At 32.4% G+C, this 22,620-nt stretch overlaps 3 protein-coding genes across 5 annotated transcripts; 2 read left to right on the top strand and 1 right to left on the bottom strand.

Annotated features, from left to right (window-relative positions):
* Window positions 1-3,691: 3,691 nt before the first annotated feature.
* On the top strand, window positions 3,692-7,619 carry LOC107906363 (probable mitochondrial adenine nucleotide transporter BTL1). Of its 2 annotated transcripts, none has more exons than XM_016833338.2 (6): window positions 3,692-3,858; window positions 4,118-4,258; window positions 4,985-5,079; window positions 5,971-6,304; window positions 6,679-6,916; window positions 7,067-7,619. In XM_016833338.2, the coding sequence occupies exons 1-6, from the start codon at window positions 3,829-3,831 to the stop codon at window positions 7,315-7,317; spliced, it is 1,089 nt and encodes a 362-aa protein (XP_016688827.1). In that variant the 5' UTR covers window positions 3,692-3,828; the 3' UTR covers window positions 7,318-7,619. The 2 variants fall into 2 exon arrangements, with proteins under 2 accessions (XP_016688827.1, XP_016688828.1); XM_016833339.2 differs by having other exon boundaries at window positions 3,722-3,858; window positions 4,072-4,258.
* Window positions 7,620-7,916: 297 nt separating this feature from the next.
* Window positions 7,917-10,620, bottom strand: LOC107906362 (reticulon-like protein B22). Of its 2 annotated transcripts, none has more exons than XM_016833337.2 (4): window positions 10,168-10,620; window positions 9,114-9,255; window positions 8,755-8,824; window positions 7,917-8,331 (listed from the first exon to the last, which is right to left on the bottom strand). In XM_016833337.2, exons 1-4 carry the CDS (start codon window positions 10,350-10,352, stop codon window positions 8,216-8,218), a joined length of 513 nt encoding a protein of 170 aa, XP_016688826.2. In that variant the 5' UTR covers window positions 10,353-10,620; the 3' UTR covers window positions 7,917-8,215. The 2 variants fall into 2 exon arrangements, with proteins under 2 accessions (XP_016688826.2, XP_040949541.1); XM_041093607.1 differs by having other exon boundaries at window positions 10,295-10,585.
* Window positions 10,621-14,939: 4,319 nt separating this feature from the next.
* LOC107906361 (V-type proton ATPase catalytic subunit A-like) lies at window positions 14,940-21,790 on the top strand. Its single transcript, XM_041093604.1, has 20 exons — window positions 14,940-15,336; window positions 16,285-16,411; window positions 16,583-16,638; window positions 16,744-16,800; window positions 16,961-17,072; window positions 17,152-17,189; window positions 17,688-17,789; window positions 17,886-17,942; window positions 18,266-18,337; window positions 18,415-18,516; window positions 18,605-18,667; window positions 18,749-18,881; window positions 19,099-19,205; window positions 19,484-19,678; window positions 19,817-19,903; window positions 20,035-20,139; window positions 20,441-20,538; window positions 20,661-20,739; window positions 21,168-21,256; window positions 21,391-21,790. The coding sequence occupies exons 1-20, from the start codon at window positions 15,259-15,261 to the stop codon at window positions 21,503-21,505; spliced, it is 1,872 nt and encodes a 623-aa protein (XP_040949538.1). The 5' UTR covers window positions 14,940-15,258; the 3' UTR covers window positions 21,506-21,790.
* Window positions 21,791-22,620: the final 830 nt, after the last annotated feature.

Raw genomic sequence — 22,620 nt, 5'->3', positions numbered from 1 at the left:
AGGTCTGGAATACGGACGTGTCACTTGGCCGTGTGAGCCACACGGGCGTGTGTCTCCTGCACCTAAGAAAAATTTTGAAATTTTGTGAAAAAATTTCTGAGTTCCCAATTTAGTCCCGACTTGTTTCTAATGCATACATTGGGCCTCGAGGGTTCATTTAACGGACAATATGATTGAATATGTTTGAATTCGAATATGAATAGTAAATGATACAAGTTATATTTATTTGATCTGTAAACTTCGATAATACTCCATAACCCTGTTCTGACGACGGTCATGGGTTAGGGATGTTACACTATCATTGACATGGAGATCATTTGGCTCATAATAGTTTACCTGATTCAAATAACTGATGGAGAATCCTGTTAGACTAAAGCCTGGGTGACCCAATGATGAATATATGACAACATCGGCTACCATGATAAATAGGGAAACTAATCTTAGAATATTAAGGGGAAACATATATTATAAGATTAGACTGGATTTAATTATGTAATATTGTAAATCCCTAAATTTAAAGGATAGGCTAATCTCGTCCGTCGATTTTGGGGAGCTAAATTATAAATAGAGAGCCTCTCCTAACTTGTAATTCACTTTATTCGTCCATTGTTTATTGAAATCTTAAGAGTAATGTAATTCATTGAGAGCATTTACTCAAACACCTCTCGTGCATTATTTTTTATTTTGGCTAGAGTTGCTTCAGCTATATAAATTGGTGCATTGGAGGAATTCTAGTTGAATCATCATTTTGTGGTGGTTAGACTGACTTGAGCGTGTTTAATCGAAATGATCGCCTAAAGCTGCATGGAACGTGAGAGTAATGTTTTAGCCTTATGACACCATCACATGGTTTTACCAAATTATCCCATTTCTTACTGAAAATGTTATTTATAAACAACATCAATAAAGTGATATGATACATTCTAGTTTTATTTTATATATAAAAAAATATTTAAACATGTTGATAAATTTATTTTAAAAAACATAATAAGTATCAATTGAGTTTTAGTTTGGTTGGTGTCAATACAAAAAGATATAAGTTCGATCGTGTTGAAACACGTTTATTCTCCTATTCGAGCGTGCAAAAACAGCAATAATTTATTATATTTAACTATTTATGATATTGATATTTGTAATTTTAACAATACATACTGTATTATATATAAACTTTGAAAAATTCATATAACCATATGATCTTTCTATATTGTATTTATAAATTATGATATAATAATATCTAAATTAGTTCCGGTCTTTAATTCATTGGTCAAGGGTATTCATTTTCGTAAGTTATTGATGGAATAGGAAAAATTGTTTGCTAATAGTTAAAGTTGTTCATAAATTGAATGGCCTGTCTGATTCAATTTCACTTTGGATCGAGGCTTGAATAAATAGTTCTCGTCCACCTCAACCAAATGCAAATAAAATGTATTTTTTGAAACTATTTTTCTTCAAATTGACAGTTACCAACATTTACTTGGGCAATTTTCCAATAAAAGCCATTTTTTTAAAAAAATTACTGAAATGGGTCAATTATTTAATTATTTACCGGAATGGTCAATTTTCCGCGAAATCGCATCCATGTCAGCGCGATGTCAGGGTACACGCCAAGAAATTACGTCCACGTCAGCAACTCGCGCTGACGTGGACGGGATTTCGGCCCGCGCGTGAACAGTACCCAATGGTCCAAAAAATATAAATACCCCCTTTTTATGTGTAATTTACCCCTTTTTTTGGTATTTTGCCCCTAATAATACATATTAATGTATTACTTAATATGTAGCTCAAATTATGTATTGTAGTTAATATTCATAATATTGTAGCTCAAATTGTCAATCCGTCTATACTATTGTACTAATAATATATATTAATGTAATATTGAAGAGTTAATTGATTAAAAAAAGTAAACGCAACAAGTACAAAAAAGATTCAAATTTATTGGCAAGAAGATTAGAACCAAGGTACTAAGGAAAAAGAGCAAACATCTAAACCAACTAAACTAAACTAATTAATTGACATATTATAAAAACACTGTTATTATCTTAATTATATTACTTACGTTCTAATGATTTATCAGACTATTCCATACACGTGTCAAATCAGAAAAAATAACGCAACAATTTTGTAAAAAAAAATCTGGTGTTTACTTCAAATAAATAAGGAAAATAATGATTTGAATGTTTCAAAATTCAATTTTAAACCAAAAAAATCAAAATTTAGAGGCAAAAAAGGATTTCTTTCGACGAAAACTGCGGCAAACCACCTTTGGCCATTTGTCAGCGCGTAGATCTCGAAAAGTTATTTGAAATAAAAAAAAATCGTCTCAATCGGACAACCGAGCCAAAAGTTATGGCCTTTCAAAGTTTTTCAAGCTAAAAAACATAAATTGTTCATGAATTATTGCTTCCACGTCAGCAAATCGCGCTTACGTGGAAGCTATTTGTTGCCACGTAAGTAATCGCGCTGACGTGGACGCGATTTGTTGACACATCCCCTGACATCGCGCTGACGTGGATGCGATTTCGGGGAAAATGGCCCATTACGGTAAATAATAAAATACCGGACCCATTTCGATAAATTTTAAAAAAATAGGGCTTTTATGTGTAATTTGCCTCATTTACTTGCTACCATGTATATAATGAAATATAAAATGATAAATGAAATTTGAGGGGTTTTAAAAAATAATCTAATTTAATTAATTAACTATGAAAATAATCTAAGTAAAAATTTATATATGAAAACTACTTGAAATTTACAATGTTCGTCGATGCTGCTTGACACATCGATATCATTACCCATTGATGAGCCAATGATTGACTTAAAAAAAATAATTTTTTGGGTAATATGTATTGTTTGGAATAGCCATGAAAAATACGAGTATTCATGGTGAAAAAAAACAAAAAAAAAATTCAGAAAAGAAAATTTGGGTATTGTCAGTATGTTAGGCGACATCTGTTAATTTTTAAAAAAAATTATTTTTTTAGGTGTCGCCTTCGTGTCAGGCAGCATTGACTATATTTTAAAAAAATCGTCGTAGAAAGAGTAGTTCAAAACTTTGATAATTGTTTTAGAATATTTGGAACTAACTATTAAGAGATCTCAACCATAGAAGTCAACAATGAGAAGGAGAAGGTTTGGTCTTTGATTTTGAAATTAACTATTAAATATGACAAGTAAGGTTTTCAACTGAGAATAAGAGAAATAAAAGAAATAATAAATAATAAAAAGGACAATGTGAAAAGAAGAAATAATAAAATAATAAAAAGTGTTATAAAATAAAGAGATATAAAGAGAGTAAATAACAAAAAAAAAAGTCTATATTTATAAGTACAAGAAGCATAAATGAAGTAAATATTTAATTCTAATGATTATTAAAATTTAAAGTATATCAAAATTTATTTTAAATATTTATGGGAATTAGATGAGAATTTGAAGTAAAGGAAAAAATATTTAATGGGACTTAAATGATAATTTTATAGTTGGTAATAATTTTTGAAAAGTATTTAAAAGAAAAAAAATATTTAATGAGAATTTTAAAATTGATTACAACTTTCTAAAGAAAATATTAAGGAAACATATTTAATAAAAAATTTTAAATTATTTTCGTATATAAATTTTTACTTTGGTAAATTTCATAATTAATTAATTAAATTGAATTATTAAAAAAAAAAGCCGGAAGATGACAAAGTGAAAAACCCTAGAGTAGACACAAAAATCAAAGAAGCCAAATCCCTCCAGAAAACCCCAAAGACAATCCAAATTCCCTCCCTTTCTTTCTCTTTCCAAACCCAAAATAAAAAAAGCAAGCGAAAAAGCGTAAGAAAATATCTAATGCCCCAAAAATCGCCCTCTCTGCCTCAGGCACGTCAATTTTCCTCTCTGTTCTCTGTCCTTGGTTTTTTTCTTCTAATTTTTTGTAGTTATTATTACTTACAAATTGAGAGAAAATTTAAAATAAAGGGATCTTTCTTTGCATGCTTGATCAAAATATTTGCATTTTTTTATGTTTTTAATCTTCTGAGTTTGGGATATCTGAAATCTGTGAACAAAATTTTATTTATATTTTTATTACAGAGAAAGTAAAGTAGCAATAATGTTGAAAACGGATTTTGAATCGCAGAAGAACAGGTACAGGGTGTTTGGGAACATGGCGTTGGTTGTTCCGAAGGAGCTTGACGAACTCGAAAAGCCTTTTTCTTTGCATTCTCCAAAGCCTTTTGAGATCCGACTTCAAGTTCCCGATTTGAGAGTTCCCATTAGAGTGAGTTTTTTTCTCTTTCCCCCTTTTATGGTGTTACTGCTTTAAGCCTAAGGTGCTGTTTGGGTGCTGGGAAAATGGAAAGTGTAAAATATAAAGTAACAAGAAAGTTCTTTGGTATCCCACTTGCTGGAGGTAAAAAGCTGTGGCAATAAACGACATGCGTTTCTGCATCAAATTTTTTCAAATTTCTTTATAAAATGTTTAGCTGCTGATAGTTATGGGGAGACTACTATTCCAAACAAAAAATACACCGAGTAAAAGATATAAAAGAAAATCACCCTCTTAAGAATATTGTTTTCTTTTTGTCCATCAAGAATTCTTTTTATTTTTATTTTGACTATATTTCATTACTGGTTTTTCTAAATTTTCAAAAGATTTTATGGACATGAAAGATATCTTGTTCCTAATTTGTTTGTGTTAAGAAATGTATTGCTGGAAAATTTTGATATTGGATTTTGTCAATTTTATTGATCTATATGACTCCCTGCACTATGATGGCCAAAGATGGTTACTGATCTTAGAGTTAGCTTGAGTTATGAGATATCTTTGATGTAATTCATTTAATTTTATATTCCCTAAACCATTTGCCAGCAGCATCAAAATAGCTGTTATGGAAATTCAGAGATCTGAAGTTTAGAAGGCTACCGTTTCAAATAACTGTTATCTTTTGTTTCATGAAAATGATTGTTGCCGATATCACAAAAACATGTTCTGATTATGATTTAGAATTTCTTGAGGACTAGAGAAGTTGGTGAGTTTCTTAGTGGAGCTTTAGCTGGGGCTATGACCAAAGCTGTCCTCGCTCCTTTAGAAACTATCAGGTTGGTATACACTTGTGTTATATGGTTTCCTTCATTATTTTGCTGAGTTCTTGTCTCTACCATTACGTCTAACGTTTATGATTCTTTATCTGGTGTCTAGTAAGTGTAATTTTTTCTTTCAATGAGCATTAAATTTTTTAAAAGATATGGAACTCATCTGGAAGCTTGAACATGGGTGTACTATATAGCTCACTTCACAGTTTTCGATTTTAAGTAAAAACTATTGAATTTCTTTCCATATTGATCATAAATTTTAATTATGGTTCTCAATTTCATTTAATTTGTTCTCCATATTTTTAATGGCATTGAGCATTAGAAATTTACAGTGGATAAATTGGCTGACAAACTTTTGTCAACTACTATACGTTTTGGTGTAAGTTTGAGAATTTGAATGTCCATTCAGGCCTTTTATTGTGATACTGAGTTATAGATCCTTCAAATTTAGTCAAATTGATTGACAATAAACCAGTTTGGTGCTTTCTGCTTGTTGTTGCCCTTGTTTTATTCCCCCCAAAAAAGAAAAAAAAATGAAGTCTCAGGGTGTTGATTCTTGTGGTTGCTGGATTTCTTTCCATGTACTACACTGTGGTACACTTATTGCTCCTATGAGTTTCAGGATAATTAGTGTATCATAGGATTGGATGTGTGTATTGTTTGTTTAGTTTCTAGGGTATAATAAATTGTTGACCTGCAATGTTTTGGATATCAAGTCGTTGAAATCTTAGGATAGTTTGTTCTCATCATTGTTACCTTATTCATGATCCTTTTTGCCTTAAAAATCATTATCATGTGTTTGTCATGAATGTACTTGTTGCTTAAATTTCTGATGAATTATGTTGAGACACTTGTAACTTATTTGTTAAACTCATAATTTGGGGTTCTGACATGCAGGACCAGATTGGTGGTAGGTGTTGGATCCAAAAACATAACTGGTAGTTTCATTGAGATCATTGAGCAGCAAGGTTGGCAAGGACTGTGGGCTGGAAATGGAATCAATATGCTTAGAATAATTCCTACCCAAGCAATTGAGCTTGGAACATTCGAGTGCGTCAAGCGAACAATGACATCAGCACAGGAGAAATGGAAGCAGATTGAAGGCCCAAAATTGCAAATTGGTCATGTTAATGTTAACTTTTCTCTTTCCTGGGTTTCTCCAGTTGCTGTGGCTGGTGCAGCTGCTGGAATTGTTAGCACACTTGCATGCCATCCACTTGAAGTTCTCAAGGTATCTGATATCTCATGAGTTCATTATGTTTCTATTTTCCCAAATAAAAAGAAAGATAAGAGCAGAACATTCTGCATCAAGATGATTTATTTCTTCTAGATTTTGCTTTGAACACTGGCTCTACATGAAGTCCATCTAAGAGTTTGGCCTGTATAATGTCATCGAACTCATCAATTTTCTAATGCTTCAGAGTTCAGATTCCTCTTTGTATCTCATTTGTCTGAGCATTGGGTAAATGGTCGAGTAGCCTATCTTTATGTTGTTTTGACACTTGGGTAAATAATTAACTTGAATCAGATCCTGTTGAAGGTATTATAGGGTTTCTCATTTTACCCATTTGCTTATGGGGCTGAATGTTCTTGTAATTCTCACAGGATAGGTTGACTGTTAGCCCTGACATATACCCTAGCTTAAGCATTGCAATTAGCAAGATTTACAAGGATGGTGGTGTTGGTGCCTTTTATGCTGGTCTCTCCCCAACTCTAGTGGGCATGCTTCCATATAGTACTTGTTACTATTTTATGTACGAAAAACTAAAGAAATCCTACTGCCAATCGAAGAAGAAAAAATCTCTAAATCGTCCGGAGATGCTTGTAGTTGGAGCGCTTGCTGGTGAGTCTTTGCCTTTTCTGTTAGAATTGGAAAATATTTATGGGGTTTTCTGGGTATCATTAACAATGCTTATTATTATTTTATTTAAAATGGAACACTCTTAGTGCACCAATGCTTCACTTGCTAAATTGGGTGAATTGGAATGGCCAGGTTTTACTGCTAGCACCATCAGCTTTCCCTTGGAAGTTGCCAGAAAACGGCTAATGGTGGGAGCTTTGCAGGGTAAGTGTCCACCAAATATGGTAGCAGCACTTGCTGAGGTAATCCGGGATGAGGGCCTCACGGGTCTGTACAGAGGGTGGGGTGCTAGCTGTTTAAAAGTAATGCCCGCCTCAGGTATCACCTGGACGTTTTATGAAGCCTGGAAAGACATGTTGCTTGTTGAGAAACGCATATTGTGATGGCTCTACAAAAACATCTCCCGTAGCTAAACTAGTCGGCACTCCTCTCTTTAAAGTGCAAGAGGATGCTGTGCTAGCATGGTAGTAGACTCAGGGTTGTTTGTGGAAGCTCTGGGATGGCTGATGATATTTATTAGTATCAGTGCCCATATATATTTTTTAATCTGAATAACCCTAGCAATTTCTACAAAATTCTTTTTTAATTTTGTTCCGCTGAATTATCAGGTGACCTCCATTGTGGGGATATATTGAATATTGACATGTACCCACAGATTTCTTCTATCACATGAAATTTTGATCAATTTGGTCTCCGTATTAGCCTTTTTGTGTGGCTTGAGATGGGATAAGTGAACTGTATTACGTGATATTGCACCGCAATTGCTGTTTGGAAAGTGGCTTGGGAAGGCAGCTTCTTGCTCCGGCACTTTGGTTTTCTTTGGAAATAACATTTTCTTCCAGCAATTTGTTGGTGATAAAAACAAAAATTATTCCACGCAGTCTATTCTGTCAAGATCAAGGGCAAAGCAAGTACCAGCCTTGAGAAATTTATATAACCACATTGTGTCCTAAGAACATTCCACTAAAATCAGTCATGTATATAATCCAAAATGGTTTCCTGCTATAAATGCGATAAAGGAGGTAAGATCAAAAGTTTCTCTCACGTTCTTAGAGGTTACATCCGTACTTGATATAAATGAATTTAGTTTTATTGATAAAGATCAACCATAGGAAAAGTACAGCACTAAACATCACTAATGCAACTTACAGTCTGGGACCAAGAATAGCAAGGATACGACAAGGCTTGGCCTGATCTGAAAACAATGTTCAGAAGCTTCAACTTGCTTTCCTAATATTTTCTGTTCAATTGCTTCACTAAGTTTTCAAACTGCACCTGCAGTTACATATTATTGTCTTCGACACTGGTGCCATTTCTTTGCCTCTGTAACTGAGGAACGCATGTTCTGATTGACTGTGAGTTCTCAGCAAGCATGTAAAGGCAGAACAAGCATAATCCTATTTCAGAAACAAAAAGAGTTTGATTTTTCATAAATCTCAGGAAGATACAGAATCAAAGAAAAGAAACCATCAAGCTTGCTAAAATTTCGGGTGATCTTGTGAAAAATCAAGTATTCTTTGTTGTTGGACAGCGAATAACTTTTTACATAGTTTGGCCACATTCCAACATCCCGTCATGTGTAAAGTAATTTCAATGGCATTTAAAAAGGTACTGCTGATACAATGATTGCTACAAATACCAAATTCCCAATGCATAAAATCAATTCATAGTGCTTGAATGAACAAAAGAAACTTGACAGTATCTCAAGAAAAATAAATAGAGTGAAGCTCATTCAACATTAACCAGTTCAAATATCTATGTTTCGACTACAAAAACTAACTGATTCAGCAACAGGAAACAGAACTTAATGGCAAACATACCTGCATAAGCAACTGTAGCGCCAGAGACCAATCGTCCAATGGCTGACAGCATGTAAAGACAAACAACAACCTGAAGGAAGACATGCATCAGGTTAATAAGAAAAAAAAAACAAAAAGAAAAATCAAGATAATTGCATGTATAATCATCAAAAGGTTTCAAATCAATGAGCAAATCGACCAACAAGAGAAAAACGGATGGCCAGGGTTCCAAGGAGAAGGGCAGTTATCCGGAAGATTTGCAGTAACATGCCTTTGAGGTGGATATTCAAAAGATATAAACTAAGTGGAGCAATTAGGATCTAAATAGCAAAAACTAGCTGATTTTATAGTGTAGAGCAATTTAAGCCGCAAAAATTCACCCCAAAAAATAGCCTTTTGTCGTGTCCAGTTGCTGCAACTCTTAGAACTGACTCAGCAGCTCCCACAGTATTAGCTAACCATGCAAAAATGCTATTAGCGGCATCCTGTGAGATCTGCCACTCAAGTGGATCCACTGGTACCCTATAAAACAGCATTTCCATTATGAGGGTGAAATAGTTCAAGAATAAAAATCCATTCCTAAAATGAAAAGAGCTAAATCATGTATGAATGTATTAGACAAATCACATTGCACATATCAGCAGTTCCAGAAACGCAGAACAATAAGATGATATTTGAAAAGAGGAAAGAAATATAAGAAATACATGACAATATTAGAAGAATAGGAAGACAACCCAAGTGGAGGGCAATTTCAACACTATATTCAAATCAAACTATAGTTCAGATCTCGTACAAACTGAAAATATCTTCAGCAACAATGGAGCCTAATACAAAGCTCAATTAACCTAATGCCCTAATAATTCCCCAGATACAGTGAAAGTTAAAATAGAGTCGATTAACGAAAATAATATCAAACAAACACCCGAAATGCTAAATCGATCTATAAGCATAATCTGGTCAAACATCATCAAGATGATCAATAATAATTTATTTTGATGACCACCCACATAATTTCTCCTTTCACCATGATTAGTTAAACCAACTTAAACCTAAACCCAGGGACTACTGCAATCGCACTGTAAGAACGTACTTGATAGCATGATAAACGAAAGATAATATAATTTGGTAGGAAAGGGACGACAACAGTCCAAATTCACCCATTTCTTCGAATCAAAAGCAGCGCAAAGCATAAATAATAAACTTCACCAATCCCCATTAACAAAATGGAATTTAAAACTATCAATCAGCTTAATTATTGCAACTTGAAAATATAAACTCGGTCTTCTCAGAACACACAGTACATCAACCCTAAACTAGCAAGAATCCACAATTGAAAATATAAACGGCAAGAGAGTAAAAAAAACAAAAAACCTAACAAAGAAATGAATAAATTGAAAAGAACCCAGAGCGGGGAAAATAGAAAAGAAAGCGTACGAGATGTTCATTTGACGAAAGAGGAGGCCGAGAATAGCAAGAGAGCAAAGGAGAACGATTAAGACATCGGAGAAGAGAGAGAGGATGGTAGAATTGCGGTAAGCACAATGGTAGTACACCAACGTACCACATATCAGCAATCCAAATGCTTTGCCGGCTTCGCTCCTTCCTTCGCCTTCCATCATCTCTTCTCTCTTCTCTCTTCTAATCCCCTTTTTAATTTCGATCCTTTCAAAATTGTCCTTACAGTTGGAGCCTTGTTCTTCAATTTCTTCTAGCCCCCAATGTTGAAACGCAAACTCAAACGTTTTGACTCACCATGTTGTTTCGTTCTTTTTTTTGTTCTTGGCAATGAATAGGATTCGAGTTCACATGCATCATCGTTGCGGTTTCGGGTCACTGGGTATTCGAATTTTCTGAAATAAATCCTATTATTATTCCTTTTGTAACATTTAGTCACGTGATCACTTGAATTTAAAAAAATAAAAACAGATTTTATGGGTTTGAGTTGAGAACCCAATTATATTGGGTTGCAAATGGGCTTCATTGTCCATTGTTGTACATACATGTCAAGCTGAAACCTACTACATCTTTTCTTTGTCCTAAACTGGACACGTGTATCGGATACTCAATCTCAGATTCCATTCTTATTATTATTATTTTCAGTATTCGAATTCCCATATAATCATGTCGGAAAAGCCAGACCCCAATCATAGGATTCCAAGTGCCCACTCACTGACATCCTATATTTTTCTTTTTGCCGAATTTTATTTCTATAAAAAATAAAAAGAATCTATTTAGATTGGTGGTGCCTTTAATTTAAGTGAAGTTAAAATCAATCATATTATTTACTATAGCAATGAGATTGAATATTGATAGTGAGATTAGAAATAATAGTTAGTTATATGTTTAGATTCAAACATAACTATAATCAAAAGCGAAAGTAAATAAAAAAAATACTTTTGGGGTCAAAATTAATTTCTAATTTTTACAATAGAAAAAATATAATTCTACTATTTTAATAGATTATATATTTATAATTTTTAAATGATTAAGTCAATTTTTTATATTTTAGGAGAGGCTAAAGTATAATTTTATCTTTACTAATTTAAATTTTTAAAATTTTTAAATAGGTCATATGAAATATTTTTCATTTTAAGGGGGTCGAAGCCTCTACCTGCCCCTAATTTTGCTACTGGTTGTAGAATAAAAAATAACTATTAAAGGCATTAGATTATAAATGATATATAATAAAACATACTTTTACGAAATAATTAAAAACATATGAATTTATAAATTTATTTAATAAAATACATATTAAAAATAACTATTAAGAATGCCCCCCATTGAGAAAGCGTCTCCATTGCTGCATAAACCCTCAGTCAAAATTGGGAAGTGCAGTCTGGTACAAAAAATTAACTAAAACTCGTCACAGTTAATCCAAAGGCAATTTTGCGCAACGATCAAGTAAAAAAGGGACCAAACGCACTGACTGAACCATTTTCAACTGAGGGTTAATTTGATAATATTTTTGAAAAGTACTTTTAAAAAGTGTTGTGGAAAAATACTTTTGATAAATGTTTTTAAAAAATTTGGTTTAAAATTTGAGTGTTTAGCATTGCTGTCAAAAAGTACTTTTCAGAAATAAAATATTCATTTTAGACATGTTATTATTAATTAACAAATATGCATTTAAATAATATTTAAATTAGTTAATATTATTATATTTTAGTAAGAATATAAAAAAATTATTATAACTTATTGTTAATATTTTAATATATGAAATATAAATTTTAAATATTTTTAAGTAATAAATATTAATTATTTATAAAATTTAATTAGAATATATAAATTATATTTTAAATATTTAAATATAACCATTAAATATTTGTAATTAATATTTTAAATTTTTTTTATTTTTAATTAATGATTTTAACACATTTGTAATTAAGTACCAAGAAAAAAAAAGAAAGTATTATGTTATTGGAGAGGTGAAAAAGTAATTAAGCACCCAAAGTGCTTTTAGGAGAAGAAAAGCTAAAATTTTTAGCTTCTCCTTTTCAGAAGTGCTTGCACTTCTGAAAAACTAAAAATTTCAGCCAAAAACAACTTGTTCTGCACAGCTTTTCTTCTAAAAGTACTTTTGGAGTCAGAAATGTTTTTTTTAAGCACTAAAGAATAGGCCTTGAGCCATTCTCACCTGAGCATCCAAAGGCAACTTCAATTAGTTTAATGTAGTTTGAATGGTTTACATGATTTTTTCAGTTATAAGTTTGATTTGTGTAGTTATTTTGATCACTTATCGATTTTTAAATCAATTCAACTGAAAAAATTAATCTAATTTAATATGTTTTTAATTATTTATAATATATAAAATAAATATATATTATTCAAGGTTAATAATTAAATTTGATTAATCAACTAAACCAATTGATCTAAAATCAATTTAGTTATATTGATTATTGAACTTTGATTCGATCGAGTTAATTTTTTTTTATAAATTATGATCCATTAAATTGATTTAATAAAAAAATGATTAAACCAACAGGAATTATCGAATGCGAGTATAAATTTTAAAGGGTAATTTGAGTAACTTAAATTATTGGATTTTTTTATTATCTAAATAATACAAAAAATTAATTGTAAAAATGAGATTGGTTGTAAATTAATTACGATAATAGTATGTTTTCTACAATAAAATTGGGTGTCGCCAATCAGGTGCGGCCCAAGGGGTACTTTAGGAGTGCGGTCTCCGAGGGCCAGGCTAGAAGGAGCCCAAAAAAGTTCTTCAACTTTTAACGTGAAAAAAAAAAAATCTTTAGCATTTTAAGTTTTCTGATCGATGTTTCATTACAGGTAAAAAAATAAAATAAAATAAAAGGGGTTCAAATTTTTTTATTTTATTACTAGTATATGTTTTTAATTTATTGTATTACATTTTATATATTTTGTAAAAGAGATTTCAGTTTATTGTTTCACATAGGGTCCCAAAAATATCAAGAACGGGCTTGTGGCCAATAAGTCAGGTGACACTAGCTATAAAAATAATATTTTAATTAAAATAATAAATTTATAAATATATTTTAATGTAAAAAGGGATCAAGCCAAAATGTCAAGCAACATCATTTTTTCTCCTCACTTGCAACAATTTCTTTTACTATAATTTAAGCTTCGCATTGGACGAAACTAATCTAGTACTTAATTAGAATAATTGGCTGCATTATTACCCGGACAAAATGTTTCTAACGCATTCATCTTCTTTTGGATCTTAACTTTTTCATGTTTTATCCCAATAATTTAGAGTTATTTTGTAAGTGGCTTGAAAGAAGATACTCTTTTTTTTTTAATCTCACATAGGTTAGTTGTTGGGTTATAAGGGCTAAAAATGATTTTTTTTTTATTTTTAGAGTTAGGACTAAGTTGACAAATTTTGTAAATGTTGAGGGTTAATTTTATTAAATTTTTTAGAATTAGAACTAAAGTAACAAGTTTTGTAAACATTGATGGCTAAAATTGTTAAATTTTTTATATTTAGGATCAAATTGATAGAATATGTAAACATTAGAGGGCTAATTTTGAGTAAAAGTACAACAAAAAAAACCTACATCAACCCAAGTGATTAAAATATTTAATTTCAAAAAATTTAGTCACTAAATCAAAAAAATTAATAGTTGAGTGACCAAAATAGAATGAAATACATAATTTGATGACATTTTTATAGTTTATCCATAAAAACATAATTTTGAACATAAAATTAAGGGAAAAATTAATTTGTAGGTTTCAAAATCTATAATAAATATAATTAATTTATTCATTTTTTGTTATTAAATGAGTGAAAATACAATCCTCCCCTGTTATTAAAATTAAATAAAAATTTTAATCACTAAATAATACTTTAAAATATAAATGGATTAAATAATATAAAAGAAAAACTATTTAAAACTCCATCCAAAGTTCGACAAACTGTACTTTCAGAAAAAGAAAAAGAAAGAAAAAAGAAGTGGACAAAGGTGGAACCATAGAACTAAATAAATAATGGTAATAAAGAAGAAAATGCCAAAAAAACAGCAATGCGCTCCCATCCAAATTAAGATGCGACGCGAGCGAGAGTGAGAGTGAGAGTGACACATAGGCTTTGGCCCGACCTTCAGGAAACTACCTTTGCATTTTCCCTATGTATCCACGTTACTACCAAACTTATGGACTACATTTCTCATCTATACTTCACCTTTCCGATATTTTTAGATTTCGTTAAATACATGGTTTTACTCTCTCTATTTAATATTTAGCTGTTTTTTATAAATAGTATAACCATATATTTATGAATATTTTCATCACCAATATTAAAAATAGTATATGAGTTATTGTTGTTTGTAAATTCAAAAAAGTGTAATAATTACATTATAAATTTTAAAAAAAATTATTTTGTACAGTGTAATTACATTTTAAGGAAAATATGAAAATTATGGGTGCTAATTAGGCCTCTTAAATCTCTCAATTCTCAACTTTTTACAAGAATTTTCAATTGCATTTAATGTAATAGGATACACCAATTATAATAATTAACTAAATATGTAACATATATTTCCAAATAAAATTTTTAAAACGTACAACTAATTTAGAATTAAATTAAAAATTTAAAGGGTTGTGCAAATACAATTATAAATATAAATAAAAAAATAATACATTCTATTATAAAATTTAAACCAAGCACATATATAATACTTAAACATAATAAAATTCCAGCCAAAACACAAAAAATCCCGTGTACTGAACTAAATTACTTTTTTGAAGGTAGTAAATGAATAAATAAATAATGATCATAAATCTCATAATTCACGTTCTCCTCTCTCTTGTCTTCTCTCCGAGAGTAGTCATTTTTCTTTGCATCATTGCATTTTTCTCTCGATTGAGCCTCTAGGGTTTTGAAAGATACTTAATATCTTTTTTTCTTTCTCTACTACAATCGAATCGACTCTACTAGTTTTATCAGATCTTGAAATATCCAAGCTGAACTCCTTGGCTCGATCAAAACTTGATCGGATTAGTTTCATTCTTGTCTAATTTCTTTTGAGTAAGAAAGGGAAAAAAATGCCGGCAGTTTACGGAGCCAGATTGACGACGTTTGAGGATTCAGAGAAAGAAAGTGAATTCGGTTATGTTCGTAAGGTGAATTACCCCCTCTTATGATTACTTACCTTTCCAACCTCATTTTGATTTGCTTTTAACGTGGGATTGATTTCAATAGGGTGTGTTTCGAAGTTTTTATTCAATGATCTGCGTCCTTTTAGTGTAATTTCTTTGATTTAGTTGATTTTAGACATTTTTATGAGCTTTATGATTTTTTGATCTGATTTCTTGGAATTGAGTTTTAAGTTTTTTTTTTTTAATATTCTTGATCTGCGTTTCTTTTGTTAATACCAGTTATAATGATCTGAAAACTTCGATACGTTTTTTCTGAGGATATTTTTTCCTTTTTTTCTTTGTAATGTATGATCAATGAATTTGGACTGATCTAGATGTCATTTTACACGAATATTCCGCTTTAACTGCTTTGTGGTCTATTAGCTTACTTCTGATTTCGTTTATTCCTGTGTAAATTTTTTGGTTAGAGCTTTGGTAATACAAAAAATTAGCTCCTTTTCTGGTTTTTCCAATGACTTTATTTTGTCAAACTATTGTTGCTTTTGTTAAACCAGTGGTAATAAATGTTGTGATCTGTTTCATATTTTCACTTGAGTTGCTTCCGTTGCTCAATGTGAACTAAAATGATCTACCTGATTCGGATGCTAAGCCTGGTTCAGAATTATGAATTCCATGATAAGACAAAATGAGAAACCGGCCTTTTTTAAAAAAAAAAGATGTTGATATATAAGTAATTGCGTATTTGAAGAAATTGCTTGATATTCAATTTTTTATTTCCCAGAAAGAAAAGGATCATGATGCTTACATTTCCCAGAAAGAAAAGGATCATGATGCTTACGTATTATGTTTAAAATTTTATTTTATCAACTTGAATCTCTTTTCTGATTGATTACCAACCTACTGAAATAGGTGGGTTAATGCATTTTATCTTTTTATGTTCATTGTTTTTCCGCTTAAATTATCACATTGCAGGTGTCAGGACCAGTCGTTGTTGCAGATGGAATGGCTGGTGCTGCCATGTATGAATTAGTCCGTGTTGGTCATGACAATCTGATTGGTGAAATTATTCGGTTGGAAGGAGACTCTGCTACAATCCAAGGTTTTTTATTAATAATAACATTAGCCTTTTCTGTTAAAGATGTCACCTAATTATGCTCTTTGTTTTCTTGGAAAGATAGTATGTACGTAAAAAAGAAGTAAGAATTTCTAGTGGCTATAGTGAGACTTAGCAGAAAATTAACAGGAAACTTTCAATTTATTCTTATTTCAGTTTATGAAGAAACGGCTGGTCTGATGGTGAATGATCCAGTTCTGCGGACACACAAGGTGTATTATTGTTTATTGTTTTAAAACCACTCTAAAACTTACACTTAAAGTTCCTGACAGTGTTGATTCTATTTTCAAACTTATAATCGTATGTTGATGTTGCAGCCTCTGTCAGTTGAGTTGGGACCAGGAATATTGGGAAATATTTTTGATGGAATTCAGGTTCAAGCATACTTCACATGCAGTTTAAATTCTTATATTACTAGGTCTTTCCCTGGTTTATTTTGTCACTAAAACCAACTAACCTGTTAATAGCTGTGCTATCATGTACTTGCTATTAATTGATATCTGCTCGTCTTTTGTTTCAATGCTATCGGCACAGAGGCCTTTGAAAACTATTGCTAAAAGATCAGGTGATGTATATATCCCTCGTGGAGTCTCTGTCCCGGCTCTCGACAAAGATACTCTTTGGGAATTTCAGCCTAAAAGAATAGGTATGGAGCTTTTAAAATGCAACTTAAATAGAGACTGGCTTGTGATGTTGGTGTTCAATACAATGCTTACTTCCTGCAGGTGAGGGGGACCTTTTAACTGGTGGCGACCTTTATGCTGTAAGTTTAGTGGCCATGTGCTGTTATTTATATTCTATAGTAGTGGTTCCTTAAGTAAGCAGAATTAGTAATTACAATGCACTATCAAGGTGCTCGGCACCTGAGTATCCTTAGGTGAAACCTTAGTGCGAGATGCAATGCTTAGTTGGGTAACACAGTAACTCCATGTTCATAGACTGGTAATAGTTTCCCTGAAATTGGAAAATAATCAGATCACTATTATGGTTAGAATTTATCTGCCTAGCCTGGCTCGAATGGGGATGGATTTTCTTTTTCAATTTGGCCTCTATAATTATTGTTCATTTAATTTTTAAAATTTTATTTATAAAATATAAATATTAATAAAATGATTTTTTCAAGATTTAATTCTTTTAACAGTAAAAAATGGCCCTTGAATATCTATACTTCAGACGAAATAGGATGATAATTTTGTCACTTCACTTTTTTCTTTTATTTCTTATAAGATCTTTATATTGATACTTTGGAATTCAAATGCAGACCGTCTTTGAGAACAGTTTGATGCAACATCATGTTGCCCTTCCTCCTGATGCAATGGGAAAAATCACTTACATAGCTCCCCCTGGTCAATATTCATTGAAGGTTCGTCTGTTCAACTTTTATATCATATCATTTTAGACACTTTAATGTGGTAAAATCTTTCTTTTTGCTATAATTTATCCTTTTACTTCATGGCAGGATACTGTGCTGGAACTTGAGTTTCAAGGTGTCAAAAAGCAATTCACCATGCTTCAGGTTGGTTGGTTGGTTTTTTTTCATATCATGACATTTTCCTTGACTCTATGTGACAATAGTAGGGTCTAGGTTTTGGGCTCGGTTTGTTTTTTCTTTAGTCAAATTGTTGGGTGGGTCTGCTCATTTCTTGTACCAACTGGTACTTGGCAAGGTTAAGCTGGTTATTGGTTTTTTATTGTTAATTTTTTTGTCACTTTATGTTTGGTTTTGGCTAGTTTATTTAGTTAAGGTCAATGCTTTGCCTGCAATACTGATAAATTGCTAATTACATGTTACTAAAACTTTCAAATTTTTAACGTGGAATGTGCTACATCTGTTTGTAGACATGGCCTGTCCGTACACCTAGACCTGTTGCAACAAAGCTTGCTGCAGATACTCCTCTGCTTACCGGACAGGTAAGTTTTGTTGTGGGTTGTTTCTGTTGATGCTTCTTTGAAAAGATGTGATTTGCTGATGACTTTTTTTTTATCAGCGTGTACTTGATGCCCTATTCCCTTCAGTTCTTGGTGGAACTTGTGCCATTCCTGGTGCATTTGGCTGTGGTAAAACTGTGATTAGTCAAGCTCTTTCCAAGGTAAAGTTTTATATAAATGTTTTTTAGTGAGCTTCAGCTTCTTCCTATCATAGATATTCATTGTGTTTATTTTTCTGATCATGTGCAGTACTCTAATTCTGATGCTGTTGTCTATGTTGGTTGTGGAGAGCGAGGAAACGAAATGGCTGAGGTGTTATTTTCATCTTTTGTCTTGAAATCTTAATCAATCTCTGGGATTTTTGTCTCCTGATTCTTTGTTTATTTATTTCAGGTTCTTATGGATTTCCCTCAATTGACAATGACATTGCCTGATGGTCGTGAAGAATCGGTCATGAAGCGCACAACACTTGTGGCTAACACTTCTAACATGCCTGTGGCTGCTCGTGAAGCCTCAATTTATACTGGTAAAAGCTATGAACTGGTAATCATATCAATTGCGTATTGAATAACTGCTTGAAGAGTAACTTCTAGTGCAATGAATATATTATTGTTATGTTTGGGTAATTTATTTTCCATAAATTATGATAATGAGTTTTTTATTTTTAAATATTACTATTATCATCATCATGTATTCTGAAATGATCATGCTGCCAGTAACTTTAATTTTATTTTGATTTTCAGGGATCACTATAGCTGAATACTTCAGAGATATGGGCTACAATGTTAGTATGATGGCAGATTCAACATCTCGTTGGGCAGAAGCATTGCGTGAAATTTCTGGGCGGCTGGTAAAACTCTTTAACAGAATTTTACTAATGAAAATTATATGTATACACTTTCATAAAGTGCAGTACTTTGGTGTGTGCTATTAAGTTTTATCATTCAGCAGTATATTCAATAATTATTATTTGGTTATGCTTTGTACATCTAATTTCATTTCATCAATAAAAATACATTTTTTTCCTTGTTTGTTTCGGTGTCTTATAATTATTATATTCACTCTGTTTGCTTCTCAGCTTTCTTTCTATTAAGCTAAAGTTGTTTTCTGTTTTAATTTGTCTTGCAGGCAGAAATGCCTGCTGATAGTGGATATCCGGCTTATCTGGCAGCAAGACTAGCCTCTTTCTATGAACGTGCTGGGAAAGTTAAATGCCTTGGTGGACCAGAACGTACAGGGAGTGTCACAATTGTCGGTGCTGTTTCTCCTCCTGGAGGAGATTTCTCTGACCCTGTGACGTCCGCAACCCTCAGTATTGTCCAGGTATACATAGTAGAAGCAGTTCAGTATTTGCTTATAAAGGTGCCAGCTTGTCCGTGCTGCTACCTTTTAGCTTGAATGAATGTTATACCTATATACAACGAAAACTTAGCATGTATCCCTTGTTGGTTTGAATGTTAGGTTTTCTGGGGTCTTGACAAGAAACTTGCTCAGAGGAAGCATTTCCCTTCTGTCAACTGGCTTATTTCATACTCAAAGTATTCCGGGGTATGTTCATAATCTGATCCCTCTTAGTTTGAACTTTCCCAAAATACATTTTCCATTTATTCTTTTTCCGAGCTGGCCCTTTTTTTCCGAGTGACACCGATCCTCAATGGTTGTTTATCTTGTGTTTGCAGGCATTGGAAACTTTCTATGAGAAATTTGATCCAGATTTTATTAGCATCAGGACAAAAGCCCGAGAGGTTCTTCAGAGAGAAGATGATCTGAACGAAATTGTCCAGGTATGCTTCCTTATTTTGCGATGGGTCTTTGGATGAAATGGAGCTATTATACTGCATAATGACTTGAAAGAGGGAGATTATTAGATATGTATAAGTTTGAATTCTGTATGTCACTTTTGACAAAGCATGAATCATACAGAGCATAATGTTACTTTTTCCTTGTCCCCTCCTTTTTTCACTTTCGATAATATGTTTATTTTGTAATGTTAGTGTTAGTTTATGTAGCTTACTACTGCAAATGTTTAGCACCATCTTTTATCCTGTCTCACTTCAACACTCACTGGAATTTGTACTATTACAGCTTGTCGGAAAGGATGCTCTAGCTGAAACAGACAAAATCACGCTCGAAACTGCCAAACTTTTAAGGGAAGATTATCTTGCTCAGAATGCTTTTACTCCGTAAGCTTCAGCTGTTACTGTGTTTTATAACAGAAAATTATCTCAGTACTATCATTGTATTAATGTCTTTGACTTTGTATGATAATCCTTCTATGCACATGGTTTTGGGTTTGTTGTGACAGATATGATAAGTTCTGCCCATTCTACAAGTCCGTCTGGATGATGCGCAACATTGTTCATTTCAATGCTTTGGCCAACCAGGTAAAGTTCCTATGCTCTCCTCCATTCTTTCAATTTCTATTATGGCCATTGTAAGTTATTTGGAAAAACTAGGAAAAAGGGAATGACAAGTCTTTTAAGTGGTTAACTACTATGCTATTTTTACTCGAAAAGTTCATGGAAGTTAGTATTTTAAATTCTAAATATTTATGGGGCTAAAGCTTTTTGTCCTTTTGTTGCTGTTCATGTTGTGTGTGTGTGTGTTTCCTCTGGAATTGTAGATAAGTAGGTCAAGCAATTGTTTTCTTTGACCGATATACCTCGAGCATGTATCTTGCCTCTAGCTTTATATATTTCAAACACTTTGGTGTCTACACTACTTCATTGCTCTACTTTGCATACAATTATTACGTTTTGGTGTACCAACTGGAGTCTGTGAGACTAATGTGTAGCGCAATTTCCATGTGCAGGCAGTTGAGAAAGCAGCTGGTATGGATGGTCAGAAGATAACATACAGTCTTATCAAACATCGTCTTGGAGATCTCTTTTATCGATTAGTGTAAGTTGAAGCTTTGTGACAGAAATGATAGGAAATATTAGGGTTGGAAAACAAAATTTACTGTTTCAGAATTATATGAATTTTGGCTACAAACGGAATGCCGTGCTTAATGTGTCAATATCTCAACATCACAGGTCGCAAAAATTTGAAGACCCGGCAGAAGGAGAAGAAGCTCTCGTGGCAAAATTCAAAAAGCTCAACGAGGATCTGACTGCTGGTTTCCGTGCACTGGAGGATGAGACTAGATGAACGGAAGTTTAAAGATTTGACTTTCCTGGCCCCAATGTTTAAATTGTCCGGCTAAAATCACTAGGCTCTCGCTTTCTTTGTTTCCGTGTCCTTGTTTATCTGGGTAGATGCATGTTGTGCACGCGTTTTAGCTTCTGTTGGCCTGAATTCTAGAGTGCTCTAGCTTTGAATTCGTTATTATGTATTATTATTGTTTGCACTTTTCCTTTTTGACAGCAGGAGATTGGAACCGTAATTTATTATTTCATGTACTTTTTGCAATAAAAATGTTCATTTATTATTTAATTTCTTCGTTGAGTTTGGCTGGGGTGAGAGTGGCTATGCCTGCTCCTGCTTTTTCGATTTGCAAATTGACAGTATCTCCGAAAACCCGAAGTAATTCTAAATTTTTTGGATCAAAAAACGAAACCTAAATTTTGATCTACTAAATTGCTACATCCATTTGCCCCCTCCCCCCTCCCAAAAAAAGAGAGAGAAGGAAATCCATTAAACTTATTATTATTACTCTTGGGATAGATCTCTTTTGCCAACAAGATGAAAATAGGTTTTCCCTTGGTTCTTTTGCTGGATTGGTGATGTGTATCGTGCATTATTAGTTCAATCTATTTGGTCATCGTTGAATAGGAGCCGTCTCCCTTGCTGCTTTTTTGTGAGCTTGGTTCTCCTTCGTATTTGTGAGGTTTTTGTCCTGTCTGTTTTTTGGGAGCTTTGTCTCCATTCCATGTCTAAGAGAGCTTTTGCCTCCTCTGTTTACTTGTTTGCTTCAATAGATGATATGAATCTCTCCTGTGATAAATTATCTCAATTCTATTTGAAAACTGAACTCTCTTATCATTACTCTTCTCTACGTTTAACCTTTGAGCGTTTGCTCACAATGACATTAAAAAGAAAGCATTGTTACTAATTCAAAATTTATGATTTAAGAAATAGAAATATTCGTTATGATTTAAAAACATTAGAGGAAAAAAATTCTATTTGAAAACTTAACTCTCTTATCATTACTCTTCTCTACGTTTAACCTTTGAGCGTTTGCTCACAATGACATTAAAAAGAAAGCATTTTTACTAATTCAAAATTTATGATTTAAGAAAAAAAAATATTCGTTATGATTTAAA

This window comes from Gossypium hirsutum, chromosome D05 (genome assembly GCF_007990345.1).
Source record: "Gossypium hirsutum isolate 1008001.06 chromosome D05, Gossypium_hirsutum_v2.1, whole genome shotgun sequence".
Classification (NCBI taxonomy): Eukaryota; Viridiplantae; Streptophyta; class Magnoliopsida; order Malvales; family Malvaceae; genus Gossypium; species Gossypium hirsutum.
This window is presented reverse-complemented; position numbering and strand designations above follow the sequence as displayed.